Here is a 19,123-nt window from a genome sequence, read left to right on the forward strand (position 1 = left end):
ATAATTTTTTCTCATAAATTATATATATATGTAAATAACTTAGGGGAAGAGTAGAGAGAGAATAAAAGAGAAAAAGAAGGGATAGAGAAAGGGTAATAATAAAGCAAGGATGGCAAAATGTTAACAATTGGTTTATAACCAGGTAAAGAATATAAAATATACAGGATTTCTTTGTCCTCTTCTTGTAACTCTACTGTGAGTTTGATAGTATTTCCAAACAAAAAGGGTTTTTATATTTTTGTTTTTTAGAAAAGGCCATTGTAGGCCGGGTGTGGTGGCTCACGCCTGTAATCCCAGCACTTTGGGAGGCCGAGGCGGGTGGATCACGAGGTCAGGAGATTGAGAGCATCCTGGCTAACACGGTGAAACCCCGTCTCTACTAAAAATACAAAAATCAGCCGGGCACGGTGGCAGGCATCTGTAGTCCCAGCTACTCCGGAGGCTGAGGCAGGAAAATGGCATGAACCCGGGAGGTAGAGCTTGCAGTGAGCAGAAATCGTGCCACTGCACTCCAGCCTGGGCGACAGAGTGAGACTCCATCTCAGAAAAAAAAAAAAAAGGCCTTACAAAGTAGGATGCTGCTTTGCTAGCTGTGTTGCTGACTGGTAGCTGATGAGGTGAGAGGTGACAAGGGGTATAGACATTCTCAAAAACACTGGTCACACACAAGACACAGCATGGCAGTACAGACAATTGTCAGAGAGAATGTTCATCTAACTTTCAACACAGCCACAATTCAGTCAACAAGGACATTCCCAGCAGCCAAGAAGGCAATAAAGTAAATAAACCGAGAGAGAGAGAGATACCAACCCATAGCACTTCTAACTGAATAGCTAGTGGTTTGTCAAAAATCAGAATATACTAAAGTGCCATGCTCTATGTTTTTTTCTTCCAATATATAGCCCTTCTGAATTTCAAAGCATACTGGAGTGATTCTGAACAAAGAGAAAGCTCTGGTGATTCAGAAGACATCTGAGTATCTTGTAAAATTTCAGATCCATCCTTATGAATGTCATTTATCACAGTTGCATCGATGCGCAGACATGCTAATTAAGTAGATGATTACACTCTTCTTTTCCCCCAAGAGAACACATTGCAATTACAGTAGAACAAGAGAAGACAGCCCGCTTCTGACGGCTTCAGGTAATACTAAAGTGTACAATCCAACTTAACCTGGTGACAACCTTAGCCACAGAAAAAAGAATAAAATTTCCATACGGTCACAGACAACAACCTCTTCCTTCTCCATCCTGTACTATGACAGATAACAATGTGGCTGGAAGTTGAGCAGACTGGAGAATTTTGAGCAAACAAGGGTAAAGGGGAGTTTTCACACACAGAGAAATCCTCTCCACAGACCCACCAAAGGAGAACTATGTTGATCCTGCTGAATAACTTTGGTCCCCCACTGCCTGAGGGAGGAAACTGTTCTTCACTCATTCCTTCCACAAGTGTATGCTGTATATTGGCAGCACACACCAAGATGGTGTGATGTAGTGGTTAGAGTTCTGGCTCTCTTACTACAGTGTAATATTTAGGAATTAAATACAGATGTGAAACCCAGTTCCGTCACTTACAAGGTCTATCTTGGGCAATTTGTTGCTCCTCCTTGAGCTTCTATTTCCTCAACTATGTAAAGGAGATCATAATTCCAACTTCCCAGGGTTTGTGAAAAGGCTTAAAGATACCAAGGAAGCTTCTTAGCCAAGCACTTAATAAATGTTTCAATTATTGCGACAAAACTGGGTCTCTGACCATCAAAAAGCTGCATCCACAGGAGATAAAAGACATACAGAAAAAATGGGACTAGGATAATATGAGGTGAGTATTGTCTAACACAGTCATTCTCAAATGTCGCTGCACATTAAAATTACCTGGGGTTTTTTTTAAAGTTCCAATGTCCAGGCCACACCCCAGGACAATAATCTCACACTCTGTTGGAATGGCACTCAGAAATCAGTATACAGTGCATTTCAAATTCCATGGGTGATTCCATTGTGCAGTCATGTTTGAGAACCAAGGATAGGATATATTCAAGGCTCTGTGAAAGTCTGGAAAAAAAGAGATCCAGTCCTTGCTAGAAGGGATGGGAGAACTTAGGAAAGAGTTTGCAGAAGAAATGCTATTTGAAAGTTAGGTGAAATCAAATCAAAGGTAAAGTGAATAGCACAGGTATAGAGGGAGCAATGCAAAGGATATGTCCAGTAACCACAGAAAACATGTCTACTAAATGCTGATTGCTCAACTGTAGAAGAAACATGTAATGGGCACAGACAGGCCCCAAAGGACTACAGGTTTTGGACCAGAGATACATGAAATTATGACCTCAGGTTATAAAAAAGAAAAAAAAAAGACACAAATATGTTTTTGACATGTTTTTGGTAAAGAGCTCAAACAAAAAGAGTATGATTCAAATAAAATTCCTCATTCACTAGTACTTTGGTTTGTAGGGATTTAGTTATATTTACACCTAAACTTGAGCTCTAGATGAAAACCTTTTTCAAAAATCACCTCTCAAATGCACTATGCTGAGTTAAAGTTATCAGTCTCGAAAAGCTGTCCACTATATGATTCCACTTCTATGACTTTCTGGAAAAGGCAAAACTATAAGAACAAAAAAACAGATCACTGGTTGCCAGAGCTGGAGGTAGGACTATGAATGCACTACAGAGAGGTACAAGGGAATCTGTCTGGAAGGAGGCCACTGTTCTATATTTTGATGGCAGTGGTAATTACTCAAGTATATGTGTTTGCCAAAACACAGTACGGTAAAAAGAGTACATTTTAGTACATATAAATTATACTTCAATTTTGTTTTTAAAGCAAGAATAAATCTTTTTTTCTTTGCTGGATGCATTAGAGGCAATACTCACAAGCCCCCATATTACACATTGACCTAGAGCACTACAAAAAAAACTCTTGACATCAAAATTTTGCATCCCGTCTTTCCCCGTAGCCAGATATAAACTGTTTTGGCATTTCTTGCCAAACTTCTCCATGGGGTCTTCCTAATGTCAAAGGCAGGAATTCAGATCCTCTTTCTGGGATCACTGTGACTCCAGAAGGCACCTGTCTTCCTTCCTCACAAAATGCCAACTGATGCCACTGGCTGATTTAAGCAATAGCAAGGATGCCCTGCCCCCACAGGGAAGTAGTTCACATCCTGAGACTCAAGACTGCCTCTCACTCACTATCCACCATTATACCTGGTGGTAACTTGATGTACAAAACAGATATCATAGATTTAAGAGGTCAGACGGAGACTTGATTCCTAGGTGTGTCTAGCCATTGACTGAGACTATAATTGGGTTTGGAAAGAGCCAGCATTTGACTATAGAGCTAAGCTCATTTGACTATAGAGCTAAGTATAAGTTACAGTTCACTGCAACTTACACGTCAGGTTGGCCTTCCTGGTTATTCTCTGATTTGTGTAAAAGGAAACTCACCTGTTTGGATGCCTAGCTGGCTGGTTCTGGACGAGGCTGAGAGAAAATCCTGATCCCAAATGGGAGAGTTTTGACTATAAACTTCTTCTTCTAGCATGGACAGAAATCTAGACACAAGAGTAATAGAAATAAGATTTTTTAAAAAAACAAAAAAACTACTGTAAGGACAACAGCCCTAATAATCTGTGGCAATCACCTTAACATAAGTGTCTCAAACCTTCAATCAGAAATATAATGGAGAATTACAACCCAAATTACGATTTAGTTGGGCAGCCCTGGTATATACAAATACAGAAATGCATTTATACAAATGTTTACTCTTTTGACCCTGCATAGTTTAACACAACATAGGATACAGACACATGAATTACATCAGTAGAAATGCATTAATCTTCCTCAGTGAATCTCAGAGCATGATTTCAGCCCTCCATATAGCTGCATTGCCACTGTCATTACCTTCACAAAAGTTACTAATATTTATTGAGTGCTTACTTTGTGCCTGCACTGCTCTAAGAACTTCTTACTGAATCCTCACATCAACTCTATGAGTTCTATTTTCTATTTTTATTTGTCACACACATGTATAGCTCTCACTACATGATAGGCAGTGTTGTAAGTGGTTGATGTATACTAACTCACTTGATCTTTTTAACAACCCTATGAGATAAAATTCATACCCATTTCACAGATGAAGAAAGTAGGGCACAGAGAAGTTAAATAACTCAATCAAATTCCTGCAACTAGTAAATGGCAGGATCAGGATTGGAACAAGTAACTAATTAATTACTATGCTACCTTTAAACCAAATGGATCTCAAGTTTTAGCAACCCATAGAAATCATCTGGAAACCTTATTAGAAATACAGATGCTTATCAGAATAGGGCAGGTGTTTTTAAAAACTTAAAAATTAAAAGAGAAAAAAAGAAAAAAGAAATACAGATACCTAAGTCCCTCTGAGGCTTACTGAATTTTTGTTTGCCAATAAAAGGGGGAAAAATAGAAATATCTAAAAGCACTAAAAATAGTTCAGAGTGGTGAAGCTATCAGTGGTCTTCTTCATTTTTTCCCCGAACCAAATTTTCTTCACTTTTAGAATGAAATATAGATACAAAACTTAAAAAAAACTTTGTAATTAGGTGAATGGGGAAAGAGGCACATGTTAAAGCCAAGTGGGAAAAAAGGCAGCACATATGAAGAATAGGAAGATAAGAATGTAAGCCCTGAAAATGCATCTGAGAATTGCAGAGACCTCCCTGGGTGCTGGGAAGCCGGTCCCAGCTCTAACTCTGAAACAGTGCCCAAGACTCAAATAATACCTCAGGTTTCAACATGTGTGGTTCTGCTGCCAAAACTGTAGGTATAAATCCCCAATAGCCTTAAATGTTGTCATATTCGGTGAAAAGGGATTTAAAAGGAGAAGTGGGTGGTAGTTTTACCCCACCATTAGTAATAGAGAAAAAAAGAAGGCAGCATGGATGTTTTAGCTCTTAGCATAAGCATGCCAGAACTATGGGCTGAGGAAACAAAACACACTATAATTAGCAAATATCTGCAAGAAGCAAAATGAATTTGTTATGGGAAAAATCTTATTATGCAAAGTAACTAAAATTTCTCTTTAAATACCATAACAGGTGTTGGGAAGGGAGGAGTCTTCTTTTGTCCCTTGACTCAGAGACAGAATGACAGCTATCACCTGAAAACATAAAATGCTGCTTATATGGCAAATGTAATAGATACATAAGGAAGAAAACTGCTTCAGTCTCTAAGGAAAGGAGCTTACATCAGTTAAAAGACACTGAAATACATGAGTGTGCCCTAATTTCATAACCCGTTTTGGGAACAAAATCCAAACTGCAGTTTAAGTGCTTCAGAATCTCCCTCCACAGAGGACAACAAAATGTTCATGTCATGACTTAGTCTCATGTACTGGTTCTCTAAAGAAAATTTTGACAATCAGGTTGCTGAAATATACGTGCAAATATTAGGTGTTCCACCAAAGCCCATCAGAATTACTCATGACATCTATCTAAGGTTTAGGATTTCGGTTAAAATGCCATGGAATCTTCAGTCAATTTCTCTCAGAAAACCATTTTGGTTTTTTGTTGTTTTGTTGTTTTTGTTATTGTTTTGAACCTAACTTATTGTTATGAATTAAAACTCTATCTTTAGTGAGACAAAAATTCTGTAATCTAGTAATACTATCTGAATAATAAAAATCTAGTTTCTCAAACAAAACGGGGTTTCATCAATCTTTCATCAAAGAATCCTTACTCTCAAATTCTATTCTCTACATCAGCAGTTCAGAAAGGTGTGGGGAAGGAAGACTATATCATACCTAGCCAGTCTTTTCAAATTACGCCTTTTACCTTCCTGACCAAATGCTGATCTAGGCAGAATGACAACCACAAAATGAACTGTCTCATTCATTTCTCGCTGTTATTGCTCCATGAGAAGTCATCAACTGTACCCTTAGCCTATCTCACCAGCGTCCAACCTCTTAGCTTAAATTTTTGGTTCTTAGCATTAAAAATGCATTTCCAAGGCCAATGGTGCAGCACCGCAACTTTCTATTGCTTTAAAGCATTTCCTTCCCTTTAAAATATTTAAATGATTATTTATGCCTTGGAGCTCTGACAGGTGCAAGAAGCACCAAAGTATGCATATTCTACAAGAAATTTAGCATAGAGGTTCAAAGTTCATGCTGAAGGAGGTCTCTATTCCTCTTCATCCCTGCTTTTGCAGTCTAGTTTCCAAAGAGTGGGTTCAAGTCTACTATAGCTGAGGCAGGGATGGTTCACCAGTGCTTAGAAAAAGCTGGAGAAATTGAATGGAAAAAAAAAAAGCCACTTGGCTACTTTTGCACCATTTCTGAGTGGCTGGAAAATGTACCTAAACATTCTCCCTCATCTTTCTAGAGCTTCCTGGCCGCTGAATATACAAAAGAAAGCACTGCCCCATTCTATGAGAGTCAGAGACAATGACTCAGGTAGGATGAGGAGGGGATAAGGGAGCAATGACGGCAGTCAACCCAAAGTCAGGCTAATAAACGGACTGGAAAATACCCAAGAAGATTCACAAAGGGAACTGAGGGTCTTTTCTCCCTCCCCCTTGGAATGCTTTTTCTGTCATTCCTGATCTTGTTATTTATGCAGGCGTTGGCATTGTAGTTAGCAACCTCAAGCTCTGGGATCAAACAAAGACCAGCAAAACCTCTCCCTTACTTTGGGAAATGGGTGAGGATTAGAGTTCGTTTTTCAAGAGGCAGTTTATCTTTTTCCTGTCTTGCTTGTTCCAGGAGTTGTCGCCTCATAACGGTGAAGACCGAGCGAAGCAATGTTCTCCCAAACACCTGTGTGGTTTCGTACCGAGGTAGACTGTCGCAGAACTGCGGCACGTTGCAGTAACACAGCCACCTGCGACAAGAGAAGTCAAGCACCATGAATATCCTGTAAACCCCCAGGACATCAGAAATATCCAATTATGTTTATCTCGTACTATTAACCATAGCAGAAAAAAACTAGGCCTGCAATAACAAGCAACAATATCCCTACCAGCTAGTGAAACCTGGGAATTAGCTTGCCTTTACACCACCATGTGTGTCTAATTCTGTTAAAATCAACTTATTCTGCAGCATCACACAGTGAGTCCTGGAGTCAAACAGCCCCTGGGATCAAATTCCTGCTGTGCCACTTAACTAGCTGCATAACTTTGAAAATTTAATTACGCTATTTAGCCTGTCTTTCCTTACCTGTAAAATGGGGACAACAATAATACCTACTTCACTGGGTTCTTGTGAGCATTAAATGAAATGCTGTATATAAAAGACACAGTATAACTGGAGTTACTGGCACACTAGTGGTAGTTTAAGTAAAAGAAAAAATTAAAGGAGAAGCTGAGGAAGTCTCTTCTGTGAAAGAATCAGAATTAACCACCTAGTCCTCGGAGTAAAATGTGAAGATTTATTTAAAAAGCCTACACAGCACTTATCGGAGGTTTGGTGGGAAGACAACGATCTCCAGTACTGTTTAAAACTCAAGTCAAAAATGTAGGAAGTATTAAGCTTCTACCATCCGTCACCTAGGTACATTTTTCAATGACTCAGACTCAAAGTCAAAAATGCACCTCAGCATCACTGCACGATGCTGGAGGAGGACCAGACCAGAGGGAAGCCAGTTTTCTTGAGATCTGACCACAGTTCCAGGGTACACTGACAACAGAGGTCATCTAATTTAGAAAGTGCATTTGGCCAACATACAGTAGAGAGTAAAAATCTATTCAAAAATAAACCTCTTTCTTTTTCTCTCTTTTTTTGAGACAGGGTCTCACTGTGTCACCCAGGCTGGAGTGCAGTGGTACAATCTCGGCTCACTGCAACCTCCACGTCCTGGGCTCAAGTGACCTCAGCCTGCCGAACAGCTGGGACCACAGGCATGCACCACCACACATGGCTAATTTTTTTGTATTTTTTATAAAGACGGGGTTTCACCATGTTGCCCAGGCTTGTCTCGAACTCCTGGACTAAAGAGATCCACCCACCTCGGCTTCCCAAAGTGTTGGGATTATAGGCATGAGCTACCACACTCAGCCAACCATACTTTTTTTTTTTTTTTAAATCTCCTAGAAGTGGAAGATGTGAATTTCCCAGGACCCAGCAACATAAATGTAACAGTGGTAGCCATGGAGGGTGGCACCAAACGAGGAAAAGGTCAAAAAGCGTTATTCCACAGATTCTTATTCCTCGAGAGCAGACCCAAATCACCCTCTTCTAGGAAAGGACTGCCTTTCAAAAATCAAACCTCTCCTCTCTATGTGCTTTCCTGTTCTCCTTTAAAACGGGAGACAGCTCTCCAATGTGCCCAAGCTGCTACAAAAAGCTCCCGATGAACTTTGAGCCCTTTAATGAAGAGAGGAATAATATTATTCATGCTCCTGACATTTTTTTAAAATCTTATTCTGTATTATAAAATATTTCGCCTGTATGTGTGCTGGTGGTGGAAATGGTGGTAGCTGTCGCAGTGGTTCAAACACCTTTGGAGAAAATGCTTTCATTAGTGTTAGTTCGTCTGCCTAGATTCAAAAATAACCTAAAACTTCCACTACTATTTCTATTTCTTCTCTCAACTTTTTTCCTTTAATAATTTACACCCCAAATGTCGTTTGTTTACAATACTGAAATGGGTACCTCAAGTGTTAATGTTGTCTCTTGTCTGAAAGAGTGATCTTGGTAGCAGAAAAAAACTAGAAAGTGCATTTATTTTGTAATTCATAAGGTGCTTCATATAGAAATTCATTGCTTTCAAAGTCAATTCTTTGCTAGATGTTAGTCTGTGGCCACTTAATTAAGTTAAAAGAATGGGCTGGCTAGGCATGGCATGGTGGCTTACACCAGTCATCCCAGTGCTTTGGAAGGCCCAAGCAGGAAGACTGCTTGAACCCAGGTTCGAGACCAGCCTGGGCAACATAGTAAGATGCCCATCTCTACAGAAAGTTTAAAAATTAGCCAGGTGTATTGGCACACGCCTATAGTCCTAGCTACTTGGGAAGCTGAGGAGGCAGGATTGCTTGAACCTAGGAGTTCCAGGCTGCAGTGAACTATGATTGTACCACCGCAATGCAGCCTGGGTGACAGAGTGACAGAATGAGACACTGACATGCTATCTATCTATCTATCTATCTATCTATCTATCTATCTATCTGGGGCTGAGGGGAAGTCAGATCCCAAATAACTAGTAATGAAACTATAAATGTAGAGTTAAACAGTCACAAAGCTTCATAATCAGAAGTTCAATTTCATGAGACTTAGGCAATCACAAGACTATCTGTAAGACTTAATATGGTCATGTCTTTCATGTCTTGCTTAACAATGGGAATACATTCTGAGAAATGAGTCAGGTGATTTTATCATCGTGCAAACACTGGAGAGTGTTCCTACACAAACCTAGATGGTAGAACCTACTACACACTTGGCACCTAGGCTCTATGGCAGAGGTCCCCAACTTTTTTGGCACCAGGGATTAGTTTCATGAGACAATTTTTCCATGGCTGGGGGGTAAAAGGGATGGTTTCTAGGTGAAACTGTTCCACCTCAGATCATCAGGCCTTAGACTCTCAGAAGGAATGCGTAATCTAGGTCCCTCACATACACAGTTCACAATAGGGTTCGTGCTCCCATGAGAATCTAACGCCACCACTGATCTGACAGGAGGTGGAGCTCAGGCTGCAATGCTCACGCGCCCACCACTCACTTCCTGCTGTGCGGCCTGGTTCCTAACGAGCCACGGACCCAAGGTGGACCATGGCCCAAGAGTTGGGGACCCCGCTCTATGGCACAGTCTATTGCTCTTAGGCTGCAAACCTGTACAGCATGTTACTGTACTGAATACTACAAGCAACTGTAACATAATGGTAAGTATTTGTATATCTAAATATACCTAAACATAGAAAGGTACAGCAAAATTTTGGTATAATATTAAAGGACGACTGTCATTATATATGGTCCATTGCTGACTAAAACGTTGTTATGCAGAACATGACTAAATTTTAAAAATAACAAAATATGTCCAATCTTCTGCAATGAAAGGTTTAAAGATTTATTGTCCAATAAAGCTTTCACTGATGATGGGGATGATTCTATGTCTCTGCTATCCAACACAGTAGCCACCAGCCACTGGTAACTATTGAGCACTGGAAATGTGGCTAGTATGACCGAGAAGTTTAACTTTTAATTTTATTTAATCAATTTCAATTTTACTTTTAAGTGGAAACAGTGTGAAATGTTTTCCCATTAAACACAACTTGATTGTTCTAGTAGGACTCCATTTAGTTTTAATTGTTTAAAATTTAGCTACTGAATTAAGATGTGTGAATACACACTGGATTTGGCCGGATGCAGTGGCTCACACCTGTAATCCCAGGACTTTGGGAAGTTGAGGCAGGTGGATTACCTGAGGTCAAGAGTTCAAGACCAGCCTGGGGAACATGAGGAAACCCCACCTCTACTAAAAATATAAGTATTAGCCAGGCATGGTGGCAGGCACCTGTAGTCCCAGCTACTTGGGAGGCTGAGGCAAGAGAATCGTTTGAACCTGGGAGGCGAAGGTTGCAGTGAGCCGAGATCATACCACTGCACTCCAGTCTGGGAAACAGAGCAACACTCCATCTCAAAAAAAAAAAAAAAAAAAAAGGAAAAAGTAAAATAAACACTGGATTTGGAGGTTTGAAGGACTCAGTACCAAAAAAGTAAATATATATCCTTAATAATTTTTCACAATGGTTACATGGTGAAATTATATTTTTGTGCATTTTTTGTTTTTGTGGTTTGTTTTGTTTTGTTTAGTTTTTGAGACAGAGTATTGTTCTGTGCCCTAGGCTGGAGTGCAATGGCATGATCTCAACTCACTGCAACCTCCACCTCCCCATTCAAGCTACTCTCCTGTCCCAGCCTCCTGAGTAGCTGGGATTACAAGTGTCCGCCACCATGCCTGGCTAATTTTTGTATTTTTAGTAGAGACAGGGTTTCACCATGTTGGCCAGGCTGGTCTCGAACTCCTGACCTCAAGCAATCCACCCGCCTTGGCCTCCCAAAGTGCTAGGATTACTGGCGTGAGCCACCATGCCCAGGCAAAATGGTATTTTTGATATATTGTGTAAAAAATATATATATGTATTATTGGCCAGGTGTGGTGGCTCATGCCTGTAATCCCAGCACTCTGGGAGGTCAAGACGGGCAGATTACTTAAGGTCAGGAGTTCGAGATTGGCCTGGCCAACATGGTGAAACGCCGTCTCTACTAAAAATACAAAAATGAGCCAGGTGTGGTGGTGCATGCCTTTAATCCCAGCTACTCGGGAGGCAGAGGCAGGGGAACGGCTTGAACCCAGGAGGTGGAGGTTGCAGTGAGCCACGACTGAGCCACTGCACCCCAGCCTGGGAGACACAGCAAGACTCCGTCTCAAAAAAAAAAAAGATATATATATAAAATTCAAAATAATTTCTTATATCTATTCATTTTATATGTAGCTACTAGAAAATTTTAAATTATATATCTGGCTTGCATTTTTGGCTCATACTATATATCTATTGGACAGTGCTGATTTAGAGTCTAAAGAGCATTTCCATTTGAGGAGAGATCTGCAGACGTCTAAGGCTCTAAGACTGACATTATTTCTCCTACAAAGATGATAGGTTATAAATATTATCATAAAATCCTAAAAAGTTATCCAAAAGTGCTTTAACAGGTTATTCAGTCTTCCCAGGGTAGAAGAAGACAGCATAGATTGTTATTAGCTAGTAAAAATTTTCAAATAATGGGTTTTCATTCATTTCCTCAAAGTCATTTTATAGACCTCAATTTATACTTTTCAACTTTTTCTTAACTTTCAAGATTAATCTTATTTTGTAATCTGTAAAGTTCACAGTAGATTAAGACAATGAGGCCAAGTCAGTGTGTGTGTGTGTGTGTGTGTGTGTGTGTAAGAGACAGAAAGAATGAGTGTGTGTGTGTGTACTTCTAGTGTTGTTTTAATACACTGATTGATATTATTGCACATAGTGAGACAGAAAGAAGGAAATGGACATGCATGGGCGCATGCATTCCTCCAAAGAAGTAACTGTAGGAAAAGATTTTACCTACATGACTGATTTCAGGTCTACTAAAAAGAAGCAAAATGATAGTTCATTCATTTTTGTATGTCTAATAAGGATGGTATTTGCATGCTATTTTCTGACTGTTCAAATAACTCTCAGATTTTTCACATCATCATGATGATTTGTAACTTCTGTGAACAGAATTTTAAAACGTGAACACAGAAGACCAACTCATTCTACTGACTTGCTGAACTGAAAATCCTGTGGTTTTCAGGAATAAACTGACCTGCCCTAGTTCACAGGGACTGAGGCCCAGTTACTACTGAAGTCCAGACTAGAAGTCAGATCTCCTGTTTCCTAGTGTTCCTTGCGTGCTTCCTGATAAATTCTGTTCTAGATTTACATGTCTAATAATGAATGCTCAGTACACATGGCAATAGGCTATACATCATAGAAGAATGGCTGAATGGCTGAATAAAACTGTTTCCCAAAACAAACAAGTTAGTTTCAGCTAACTTGCTATGTATTCTTTTTCTTCTTCTTCTTCTTTTTTTTTTTTTTTTTTTTTTTTAAGACAGGGTTGTGCTCTGTCGCCCAGGCTGGAGTGCAGTGGTAGGATCATGGACGGCTCCATGCAGCTTTGACCTCCTGGGCTCAAGCAATCCTCCCACCTCAATCTCCAGAGTAGCTGGGACCACAGGCACATGCCATCACACCCAGATAGTTTATTAATTTTTTTTGTAGAGATGAAGTCTCATCCTGTTGCCCAGGCTGGGTTGAAACTCCTGGGCTCAAGCGATCCTCCTGCCTCAGCCTCCCAAAGTTGCTGGGATTACAGGCATGAGCTACCCAGTCGCTCTGTATTCTTGTGAAACATCTCCTCAGTGTGAGTGTAAGCTTTAATTTTCAAAAGTTCTACACAATTCAAAATCTAAGACTAATTACTTGCCACTTTCCTTCAGCAGACTGTTGGTGAGTTGTAGTTTAAGAAGCCATAATCCTCTGACTTTCTTTTCGGGTTATTTCTTCATGGAATTATAATAGTGTACTATCATGAAATTCAGGAACTTCAAAATATTTGCCCACATTTTTTTCTATAACCACAGTGCTTCTGCAAGTATATATTAGGTACAGTTAACATACACTTATGTAACAATATTTAGGCTGAGTGTGGTGGCTCACGCCTTTAATCCCAGCACTTGAGGAGGATGAGGTAGGCAGATCACCTGAGGTCAGGAGTTTGAGACCAGCCTGGCCAACATGGTGAAACCCCATCTTTACTAAAAATACAAAAATTAGCCAGGCATAGTGGCACACACTTGTAATCCCAGCTACTCGGGAGGCCAAGGCAGGAAAATCGCCTGAACCCAGGAGGCGAAGGTGGCAGTGAGCCGAGGTCACACCACTGCACTCCAGCCTAGACAACAGAGCGAGACTCCATCTCAAACAAAAAAGGATTATTTATATTTGTCTTTTATTCAGAACAGAGAAGTAAGTTAAGCAGTACTACTGTCCAGTCTGCTTTTAATTTTTATGGAATAAATATTTACAAGTTAGCTCTGTAATGAACACAATCATTTTCTAAGTCCAGTCTTTTCCACAAAGAATCCTGTTTAACTTCATTTTCAGACTGATGTACTGCAAACATTTTCGGCACATCTTTGTTCTAATATTTACAGTAACTGCCCTAAGTTATAAGCTGAACCAGCGTTATAGGTCCTGAGGTTCTCTTACAGTAACATCAAGATAAAGCCTGCCGGTGCCTGCAGCCAGTAATATTACCCATTTTTGAGAAGATCAGTATCAGTGAGACATCATGCTGTGGTGGTATGTGGTTTTTTTAATTCCCCATGTGGTCATGGCAGTGAGGTTTTACTCTGAATATTGATTCTCCTAATTTTCACAGGTTGTTCCTCTCTACTTCCCTTTCCTCATCAACATGACGCAATGGTGGGGACGCGGGGGAGGCTGGTGTCATCTACCTTCATTTCCTTATTTATTATTAATAGGGGTTCTTGGTCTACATTTCACCTAGAAATCAGCAGGTTTCAGACCTCATCAGGGCATATTCATTTCAGTTTCTCTCAGCAAGTTTCTCTTTTCCATTGTCTGACTCCACTCTTTCCCTTCAGCTGTTGGCTCAGGATGCTGGGCTAAAGGACTCTTTTGCCGTTTTTCTATTCCCTGCTATCTTAATTTCTAAAGTGATATTCAAATAATTACACGCTCACTCAATTATACATTTAAGGCTTTAGCTTAATAGCTCCATATTGGCAGTGACTGAGTTTTAGAGAACAATGTGCATGGGAGGAAAATGATGATGAGCATCTTCCCGGCACCTGTTCTGTGTGTCAGAAACTACATACAAACCACCCATGGAATACATACAAAACTCATGACACTTGGACAGAGAAAGAAATCAAAGGTCTCTTTAGACCAGAGACCGGTCTAAAGCTCACATAACAAGGGAGAGATGGACCCACACCATTCAAACCCAGCACTCATCCAAACCAATTTCCATTTTTACTACTTCTTAAGTATTTGTAAGTGCCACCAACTTCTTAGTAATTCTCAAAGACTACCTTGCATTTTTCTTCTGTTTTCTAAAATATCATAGCTGGGCACAGTGACTCACACATGTAACCCCAGCACTTTGGGAGGCCAAGATGGGAGGATCGCTTGAGGTCAGGAGTTTGAGATCAGCCTGGGTGACATAGTGAGACCCCATCTCTATAAAAAATAAATAAATAGACAGGCATGGTGGCATGTGCCTGTAGTCCCAGCTACTCAGGAGGCTGAGATATATGAATTGCTTGAGTCTAGGAGGTTGAGGCTACAGTGAGCTATGATCATGCCACTGCCCTCCAGCCTGGGATCCAGAATGAGACACTATTACTAGAAAAAAGAAAAAGAAAAAGAAAACAAAATATAGTAATGTCTCCCAAGCTGCTTCACAATTAATTCTCCTTTTTCTTGATGAAACAATTACTTTCTTTGTTAAAAGTGGCAAATGAATTCAGGGCCTTGGCTTTGACAAATATTTAGCTTTGTCAATTATTCACAGATGGGATTAAAAACTATATATTTTTGAGAGACTTATCGTCTCAACTCTTATTATAAACAAGAGTTTCAATAATATAGGACTATTGTTAATGTAAAATCCTAAAATGAAAGATACAGAAATAAAGATATAATTTAAAAACTTATTTTGAAGAAATCTGCAATTCCTATAAATATCAATTATTAAGGAGAAAATACTTTGTAACTGAAATTGCATATATTGTAAAAGTAAAGAGAAAGAGAGGAAAATGGTGTGCTACACATGAAATTAGGTCAATGACAGAGAGGAAAGCTTATTTTAAATTATACCATTCTTCCATGTTACATGCTGTTACAGAAAATAACCTGGGCACAAGTGGTCTTGACAGGCTATCAAAAGATACTACTGCCCACTTTAAATCAGGAAAAAAATAAGCACTAAAGCTTCCTAATATCCCCTGATGGAAGCTTGATGTGCCTCTGAAATACAAACAGAGAAAAGTTACAAAAAAGTTGAAAAGAATAGATGACCCAAGTCACACTCCTACAAATGAAAATAAATGTAGGTCATTATATTTTGTATGGTACAAGTTTAAGATTTGTAAAACCAATTCTATTATTCTGCAAGTAATAAGCAATAAAAATAAATTTCCACTTTAGAAGAAAATATATGTTCAATCCAAGACTATCTGCAGAGTTTGAATATCCAGCAATAGAGAAATGGTTAGGTAAATTAGGGTAAATCAACTCAATGGACTATAATGTAACCTGTGAATTGTTTGATATGATGTTAAGTAAAGAGACAAAGGCTACAAAATTCTACATTTTCTTTCATTATAACTAATATAAAATGTTATTTAAAGGGACAAAACCTGGAAGATAATATGTATAATGATATCAGTTCCATCACAGTTCTGGATCTAAGCTAATCTTCCCTTTAAAAGAAAAAAAATTTTTTTTGAGACAGAGTCTTGCTCTCTTGCCCAGGCTGCAGTGTAGTAGCACACAATCTCAGCTCACTGCAAACTCTGCCTCCTGGGCTCAAGTGATTCTCTTGCCTCAGCCTCCCAAGTAGCCGGGATTACAGTCATGTGACACCATGCCCAGCTAATGTTTGTATTTTTGGTAGAGATAGGGTTTCACCATATTGACCAGGCTGGTCTTGAACTCCTGATCCAAGTGATCTACCCACTTTGGCCTCCCAAAGTGCTAGGATTATAGGCATGAGCCACCGTGCCCAGCCCAAAAAAATTCTGTAACTTCATTATATGGTCATTGCATTTTTTGAGTGAGGGCTCTAATTAATTTCAGAGTTATAGTGTAGCTATCTAGTCAGCGATATTCAATAGATAAATAATACAAGTCACATATGGATTTTAAATTTTCTAGTAGCCACAATGGAATGGTAAAAACAGGTAAAATTAACTTTAATATATTTTATTTAATCCAATATATCCAATGTACTATCATTTCTACAAGTAATCAATATTTTAAAACTATTAATGAGCAATTTTAAACTCTTTTTTGGTACAATCATAGAAATCTCAATTCAAACTAGCCACATTTTCAAGTGCTCATATGGCAAGTGGCTATCATATTGGGTATAGATGATTTACATCCCTCACCCCTCAACATATTATGACAGTAATGAAAAGTAGGAGTTTGTAAGTTAAATTATAAAGACATTATCTCTGAATTAGATGGAGTCATAATGATAACTAGGCAACCCTCTACTTACAGAGTCAAGTAGAATTTTATGTCTGTAACAGGCTTTATGGGGCCAAAGGAAAAGAACTTGCATCTGATTACCTTGTGTAGTTCTCTTTGTATCCGGAGATATCATCATTGGGAGATCGCAGTCTTCGTTGAGATGGTGCCTCCAGATGCCAATAGTTGATGCGGTTTAGGAACATTTTTGCCAACTCAACTATTGTTTGCCTTTCTTTTGCTGGCAGGTGACTAAATTTGTACTGTACAAAGTTATTCACACCCTTAAAAAGAGGGAAGGCAATTTCTTCATGCAGCTATGCAATCATACTAATTCTGAACACCCACACAGCCAGCACGACTGGTGGTTATTAGCAAAAGAACAGACATTTCTCTATTCACAAAAATCTCTTCCTTTTCCCTAAAAGAAAATAGCAATCCCCAGTGGGAATCTTGCCTCAGATCACAGTGGATGAAAAGTGACAAGACAGAGAGGTTGTGAGTTATGACTTTACGCCTGCTGAAATCCTGAAGCATTAAGGAGAAAATCAAAACCATGAACTGAAAAGGTCAAAACCCTGAATCAAGAAAATATGACTGTTGTGCAGAATAATTATTGCTCCACTATCAGCAGAGTAGCCCACATATAATGCAGTTCTTAGATAAATATTACATTTTTACATTACAAAAATGCTAATCAAAAGGCTGCTATCATGCCTGCCACTGAACTAAACAACTAAAATTTAAACTCTTTACTATCATTTGTTCGAAGTCAATAAGCTTACCAAAATATATATATCATTCAGAATTATGGGCTTTTTAAAAAACTGTTAATTTAATCTTTCTATAGAATATTCCCATCTCATCTAATTTCAAATAAAAGAGCAATGAATTCTTATTTCATAGAGTTTGGAGGCAAAATAAAATTTACTGAAAACTGAGTGATAAAAATGCATTTACTTTTAAGGACTCTGGTATCATGACTTCAGTAGTCATTCTCATCAAAAAATTCAGTCCTGAGTGTTTTTGTTTAGCCAAACAATGAAAGGCTAAAAAAGTGATGCTAATGAAAGATACTGACAACACCTAACAGAAAAACTCTTTACATTTTAACAGATTCCCTGAGTAAAACGGCTTCTTTCCAGGAATCATAATGTAGCAGGAAGTCCATTTCTGGGTACAAAAATCTTATTTCTTTTTTGCTTTTTTTGCTTGACTTACAATGTTTTTCACATTGCTACTAAATTCCCTCACCTCAATAGGCTTTCTCAGACAGTGCCAAGCAAATGGACAAAGACTTCATTTTAAAGCATCAACAACAAGAAAAAGCACATTTCATGTGTTCTTACAAACTACATGTTCTACTTAATGTTTTTCTTCCCCACACACACAGTAAACTCTGAGTATATAACAACCCTAAAAGGCAAAAGCTAGATCATGTATTAAATTAGGTATACACCTCTGATCCAAAGCCTCCAGGACAATTTCCACAGACTGGTAAACATCTCTAATCTGGGTATGGAGGAGGGAAGCCATAGACAGACATGTAAAAGGAGGATTAAAAGATTTCTTCTTAAGCCAATAAAAAGAGGACTTTTTAAAATCTTTTTACCTGTTCAATGCTAGGTTTTTCAAATGGGGGTTTCTTTTCCAAAGAGCCTTCAACCACAGGTTTTCCTCTTTGTAAAATAGACTTTCTCAAGAGCTGCAAAGAAATCATTAAAAAAAAAACTTAATTGCTATGTCTGTCTCTCTCTCCTCTCTCTTTTGTCTCTCTCTCTCTCTCACACACACACACACACACACACACACACACACACACAGCCTTTAAAGGAAGTTACCATATTCTATTTATCTTAACTATATATAAACAAATCCTTAAGTCAGTAAAATGGGCAACGAATACCAGGTAACCCAAATTGGCCTTCATGTCCATAGCCAGAGTTATGAGGAACTGGACATCTTTCATATTCTGGGCAGCCTAGGCCACCCGTGCTGGTCCAACAGACACCACTGTCCCATTCACTTCCCTCTTCTCCTACTGTTTCTGGCTTTCCATTGACCCAGAGGCCTGGTATGCAACCCTACACACTTGGCACATGCCCCTCCAGGCCACTGTAGGTGTGCTGAAGCTCTAGAGGATCTTATTTAAAGACGTGAAAGACCAAGATCTATTCTGCACAAAGGAGGCCAGGCGACAAGGGGCTGTCTACAGCAGCTGCACGGCATACGCATCATCTAGGGCCCAGGCTCTTTGGGAAGGAAGTCTGCAGAGCTCTAAATGGGCAACTTTCACTGTTGCCGTCTTTTTTTCATTTCCCTTCCATCCGTAGAAGGCAGGCCAA

At 39.2% G+C, this 19,123-nt stretch overlaps 2 protein-coding genes across 3 annotated transcripts in view; one reads left to right on the plus strand and one right to left on the minus strand.

Moving 5' to 3' along the window:
* LOC126946724 (non-histone chromosomal protein HMG-17-like) overlaps positions 1 to 19,123 on the plus strand; it is a 1,084,902-nt gene that overhangs the window by 660,605 nt on the left and 405,174 nt on the right. The gene's annotated exons all lie outside the window — the stretch shown is intronic.
* KAT2B (lysine acetyltransferase 2B) overlaps positions 1 to 19,123 on the minus strand; it is a 116,829-nt gene that overhangs the window by 36,454 nt on the left and 61,252 nt on the right. For both annotated transcript variants that reach the window (XM_050777276.1, XM_050777282.1), the window contains exons 4-7: positions 18,391 to 18,483; positions 16,881 to 17,062; positions 6,668 to 6,859; positions 3,447 to 3,553 (exon numbers count right to left, since the gene is read on the minus strand). In XM_050777276.1, the coding sequence (XP_050633233.1) occupies positions 3,447 to 3,553; positions 6,668 to 6,859; positions 16,881 to 17,062; positions 18,391 to 18,483 (574 nt within the window). The remainder of the gene's footprint in view (positions 1 to 3,446; positions 3,554 to 6,667; positions 6,860 to 16,880; positions 17,063 to 18,390; positions 18,484 to 19,123) is intronic.

This window comes from Macaca thibetana, chromosome 2 (assembly GCF_024542745.1).
Source record: "Macaca thibetana thibetana isolate TM-01 chromosome 2, ASM2454274v1, whole genome shotgun sequence".
Lineage (NCBI taxonomy): Eukaryota > Metazoa > Chordata > Mammalia > Primates > Cercopithecidae > Macaca > Macaca thibetana.